The 6,084-nt window shown below is 50.5% G+C and overlaps 1 protein-coding gene across 1 annotated transcript; it reads right to left on the bottom strand.

Annotated features, from left to right (window-relative positions):
- Positions 1 to 4,635: 4,635 nt before the first annotated feature.
- Positions 4,636 to 5,671, bottom strand: LOC123169294 (thylakoid lumenal 19 kDa protein, chloroplastic). The gene has a single exon (XM_044587133.1). The coding sequence runs from the start codon at positions 5,578 to 5,580 to the stop codon at positions 4,852 to 4,854; it is 729 nt and encodes a 242-aa protein (XP_044443068.1). The 5' UTR covers positions 5,581 to 5,671; the 3' UTR covers positions 4,636 to 4,851.
- Between the last annotated feature and the right edge of the window lie 413 nt (positions 5,672 to 6,084).

Below are 6,084 nucleotides of genomic sequence, written 5' to 3'. Positions count from 1 at the left end.
TCTTTCACCTAGCGGTGCATCAAGGACATAATTCTTCTATGCGGCATTGAGGATAATCCTCAAGTTACGGACCCAGACCGTGTAGTTGCTACCATCATCTTTCAACTTAGTTTTCTCTAGGAACGTATCAAAAATAGGGGAGCTACATCATGAGCTATTGACCTACAACATAATTTGCAAAGAAATTTTGACTATGTTCATGATAAATTTTAGTTCAATTAATAAAATTACTAATGAACTCCCACTTAAATCAACATCTCTCAAGTTGTCTAAGTGATACATGATCCATATAAACTAAACCATGTCCGATCATCACGTGAGATGGATTAGTCTTCAATGGTGAACATCTTCATGTTGATCATATCTACTATATTACTCATGTTCGACCTTTTGGTCTCCAGTGTTCCAAGACCATGTCTGTACAAGCTAGGCTCATCAAGTTTAACCCAAGTATTCCGGGTGTGTAAATCTGGCCTACACCCGTTGTATGTGAATGTAGAGTCTGTCACACCCGATCATCACGAGGTGCTTCGAAATGACGAACTTTGGCAACTGTGCATACTCATGGAGAACACTTTTATCTTGAACTTAAGTGAAGAGATCATCTTATAATGCTACCGTCATTCTAAGCAAAATAAGATGCATAGAGGATAAACATCACATGCAACCAAAATATGTGACATGATATGGCCTTCATCATCTTGTGCTTTCGATCTCCATCTTCAAAGCATCGCCATGATCTCCATCGTCACCGGCACGACACCTTGATCTCCGCCGTTGCGTCGGGGTCGTCTCGCCAACTATTTGCATCTACAACTATTGCTAGTGCATGGCGATAAAGTAAAGCAATTACATGGCGCTTGCATTTCATATAATAATTAAGAGACAACACTAAGGCTCCTACCGGTTGTCGATATTACAAAGTATGATCATCTCGTACAACAACGTATATCACATCACGTCTTGACCATATCACATCACAACATACCCTACAAAAACAAGTTAGACATCCTCTACTTTGTTGTTTCAAGTTTTACGTGGCTGCTACGGGCAACTAGCAAAAACCGTTCTTACGTACGCAAAACCACAATGGTGATTATCAAGTTTGATGTTTTAACCTTCTTCAAGGACCGGCCGTAGTCAAATTCGATTCAACTAAAGTAGGAGAAACAAACACCCGCCAGCCACCTTTATGCAAAACAAGTTGCATGTCAGTCGGTGAAACCTGTCTCATGTGCGTGGACATGTAAGGTTGGTCCGGGCCGCTTCATCCCACAATGCCGCCGAATCAAAATAAGACGTTGGTGGTAAGCAGTATGACCATGACCGCCCACAACTCCTTCGTGTTCTACTCGTGCATATCATCAATGCATAGACCTGGCTCTGATACTACTGTTGGGGAACGTTGCATGAAAAACAAAAAAAATGCACACACAAGATCTATCCATGGAGATGCATAGCTACGAGAGGGGAGAGTGTGTATACGTACTCTAGTAGACCGTTAAGTGGAAGCGTTTATCAACGCGGTTTGATGTAGTCATACAGCTTCATGATCTGCCCGATCAAGTACCGAACGTACGTGTCGGAGTAAATGGCCACGGGTAGCCTAATCGACTACTCATGGTTCTTCAAAAATTATCAGGCCGATTGAGCCTTCAAGCGTTCGAAGCCTTGGGCCGACTTCCCCTGGCCGACTACCGCAGGGGCCGGCTCTCCAAAGGCGACCCGGCCCCGGTAATCTCCCCCAAGATGGTTGCGAGATGGCCGACTCCAGGCAGCCGGCGCCAAGAGGACCGACTTCCAAGAGCCAGCCATGAAGCACGCCGACTCCACAAAGCCGGCCAGGACCGCACCCACCAAAACTACGCCCACATAACGGTGAAAAGACGGGGTGTGGCCACAGTGCGGCCCACTACCCCCGAAGCCCAAGGCAGGCATGGCCACAGGATGCCGTACGGGTCAGCCATTTCCCGTCCGGCTCGGCACTGTAGCCATGCTGGCCTCAGCATCATCCACGACAGACGCCAGTACGGCCCACGGGCGGCGGGCCCCTTTAGCCAGAGAGAGGCGCGAAGGCGGCCCGGCCTCCCCCAGTCGGCCTAGGGCGTAGCCGGCCCCCAGAAGCCGGCTACCCCCCTCCCTTGAAGCATGTGCCACATTAAGGAGACAAGACGAGGTAAGGCTACAGTGAGAGCCCTCGAGGCGGCACACTGTAGCCACGCTTACCTCGACCAAGCCCTCGTCATCAGGGGCGAAGCTATAGTAAGCAACCGCCGACAAGACCCCTAGGCAGTGGGGCCGGCCTGTCGACCCAGAGGCCGGCAGCCGGCGGGACCCACCAGTCGGCGGGCCGCAACGGCCGGCGGAGAAGCCGGCGAGCACAAACACTGACGACTGGGACCCACACCCAGCCGGATTACAATTGTATCCCCGGGGGGTAGGCCTATATAAACCCCCCGGGGCACCCATGCAAAGGGTTGGCTTCTTAGAGTTACACACACACCAAAGAGAGAGGGAAGCAAGAGCTAGCCTTGCTCTTCTTCTCCCTTGAACCCAACAGCTCAAGGAGCATTTGTAGCTATTCGTTCTGATCTAGTGATCATGCGGAGACCCCGCAGAGCAGGACTAGGGGTGTTATCTCCACGGAGAGCCCCGAACCTGGGTAAGATTCGCCGGCGTGCATGTCTTCGCCTCATCCCGTTTCCAGGCACCGGCGACGTCTTACTGGCACCCACCATGATAAGCCACCCGTTGGCATATGTCGCACCTACCACCCGACAGTACGGCACCTTCGCGTTCAGCACACGTTCAGCTCGATGACGTCCTTGCCTTCTTGATCCAGCAAGATGGGCGAAGTAGTAGATGAGTTCCGGCAGCACGACGACGTGGTGATGCAACTATCTCCGCGGGGCTACGCCGAGCACTACGAAAATATGACCGAGGACGAACTAGAGGGAGAGGGGCGCCGCGCACGGCTAGGGAATCATGGTGTGTGTTGCCCCTATCCCTCCACACATATATATAGGTGGAGGGGGAGAGGAGGCAGCCCCTAGAGCGCCCCCAAGTGGCCGGCGGCTGCCCTAGAGGCCTGCCTAGCTGCCCCCTTGCATATTTGAACATGGGGGGGGGAGGGAAGGGGGGATGGCTGCCTTAGGGCGCCTCCCCCTTCCTTCCCTCCCTCCTTGGTGCGTGGGCAGGGAGTGGAGGGGTGCACAAGCCCCCTTGTGGGCTGGTGTGCTCTCCCCCTTGGCCCATAAGGCCCAATAACCTCCTGAGGCCTTCCGAAACCCCTTCCGGCACTCCGATGAATACCCGGTACATCCCGAAACCTTTCCGGTGACCAAATAACATCGTCCTATATATCAATATTTAACTCCGGACCATTCCAGAGCTCCTCGTCTTGTCCGTGATCTCATCCAGGACTCCGAACAATATTCGGTCACCAACTCACATAACTCATATAATACTATATCATCACCGAACGTTAAGCGTGCGGACCCTACGGGTTCGAGAATGATGTAGACATGACCGAGACGCCTCTCCACTCAATAACCAATAGCAGGGCCTAGATGCCCATATTGGTTCCTACATATTCTATGAAGATCTTTATCGGCCGAACCTTTATGACAACATACGTAGTTCCCTTTGTCTGTCGGATTCGATCATAGGTATCTCTATACCTAGTTCAATCTCGTTACCAGCAAGTCTCTTTACTCGTTCCGTAATACATCATCTCGTAACTAACTCCTTAGTCACTTTGCTTGCAAGCTTCTTGTGATGTTGTATTACTGAGAGGGCCGAGAGATACCTTTTTGATACACGGAGTGTCAAATCCCAACCTCAATTCACGCCAACTCAACAGACACCTTCGGAGATACCTGTAGAGCATCTTTATGACCACCCAGTTACATTGTAACGTTTGATAGCACACAAGGTATTCCTTCGGTATCCGGGAGTTGCATGATATGATGGTCCAAGGAATATGTATTTGACATTAAGAAAGCAGTAGCAATAAACTAAACGATCAAATGCTAAGATAACGGATGGGTCTTGTCCACCACATCATTCTCCTACTGATGTGATCCCGTTATCAAATAACAACTCATGTCTATGGTTAGGAAACCTTAACCATCTTTGATCAACGAGCTAGTCTAGTAGAGACTCACTAGGGACACGGTATTTGTTTATGTATGCACACATATATTTAAGTTTCCGGTTAATACAATTCTAGCATGAATAATAAACCTTTATCATGATTAAGGAAATATAATAATAACTATTTTATTATTGCCTGTAGGGCATATTTTTATGAGATGGAACACCGAAATGTCAAGCAAATCATCGAAAATCGAAATGTGTTCAGTGAAATTCATACAAAATTAGTAATGTTAAATTAAGGACCTTGATAAGTATTACACGTGTGGCACGAGAACATGGCAACTCTGAGCGTTTTTTATGGCAGGTTTTATGACAACTTTATTTTCAGATGACAAGTTTCAGTCTTTTTTTTGTTTGCTTTTTATTTTGGATGACAACTTTAGTTGTAAAAAACTCAGGATCAGACTGCTTCGTGCCACACGTGTGGCATTTATCATTTGGGTGAATTTTACAGGATTGGATAATTAACAGTGCCCAGGTTAACTTTCATTCACTCCATTTGAACCGTTTCGTTGCTAACACTACAGTCTACAGCAGCACTGCTGGTCTTACACAGAGGAAGAAAGCAATTTACAGATCAAGATACTGTATGCCGGTTCTGAATAATCATCCAGATCAATTACCTCTTCCTCGATGATAGCGCCTATACAAAACCGCTTAATTAATTACAACGCCGCGCGCGCAGCATGCATGTTAATCTTGGCCGCTGAAGTCGACGGTCTTGAAGGACTGGTGCAGGCGGCGGAGGACGGCCTCGTCGCGCCCCCACTCGGGGTTGGGCGCCGTGACGAAGTGCGCGTACAGCTTGTTCCGGGCGCACGTCACGGAGATGAGGCTGTGCGCGCCGGCGCCGGCCACCTCGTACTCGTAGTACACCTGCCCGTCCGCGTCCTTCCGCTCCGCCGACGTCACGTCGTCCGCCGACGAGATCTGGTCCTGCAGCCCGACGTCGGAGAGGGCGAGGTTGTCGAGCACGGCGCCGACGGGGGCCAGCTTGCGGAACCCGGAGAGGAAGGTGAGGTACTCCCGCTCGGAGCGCTTGCGCGGGTTGAAGAACTCGCTGTCCGTGCCGTTGGTGCCCTTCTCCACCTTTGACACCAGACGCTCTTTCCACCCCTCGGGCACGTCGTACACGTACTCCGCCGCGTCCCTCTTGTTCGCGTTGCCGCCGTACCCGCCGTAGTTGGCCGCGCTCGCCGCCGTGCCGTAGTACACCTTGAACTCCGCCTCCGCGTGCGACGGCGCTGCGGGGGTTAGCAGGAGGAGGCCGGCCGCGGCTGCCGCGGCCAGTGTGGCGGTGAGCGGCCTGGGAGCCGGGAGCCTCACAGCGTGTGGCGCTGGCAGCGAGGTGGCAGAGGAGGAGGTGGAGGCGGCGGTGGTGAGGAGAGGGGAGGGGGAGAAGAGGGAAGCGAGCATGGTCATGGTGGACCTCGACGGCGTGCGCGCGTACGCCGTGCGGTTGTGGGGTAGTTTTTGCGCGCGATTTTGTGTGGTTTTGTCTCGCCGAGAGGATAGGAGATCGGCGAGGCTTATCCGGTGCGACGACGACATGGGCATTCCACCGACGAGGAGGGACAGTCCTATCTGCCGCAGCCTGCGACAGATTGTTGTTCATTCGCACAGCACCAGGGACACGAGCCGGCCCAATTATCAGTATATGGCTCCAGTACCGGACGGTTATAAAAATGCTCTAGAAGGTTCCAGTCCGGTTTTTCTGGTTTTAGGAACCTTCTAGCCTTACTTTCAGGACATGAACCGGTTTATGTCATTTTCTGTTTCTTTTTGGTTTTTTCCTGTTTATTTTCTTTTCTAATATTTTTCCTTTTTTTCTTTCCATTTTCGTTTTCTATTTTCTTTGTTTTTTCCCTTTGCATTCCTCATTTTATTTTATTTTTCAAAAAATCTTCAGAAATATGAAAAATGATT

The sequence above is a fragment of the Triticum aestivum genome, chromosome 7D, assembly GCF_018294505.1.
Source record: "Triticum aestivum cultivar Chinese Spring chromosome 7D, IWGSC CS RefSeq v2.1, whole genome shotgun sequence".
In the NCBI taxonomy this organism is placed as follows: Eukaryota; Viridiplantae; Streptophyta; class Magnoliopsida; order Poales; family Poaceae; genus Triticum; species Triticum aestivum.
Note: the sequence above shows the minus strand (reverse complement) of the source record. Positions and strands in the feature narration are given on the sequence as shown.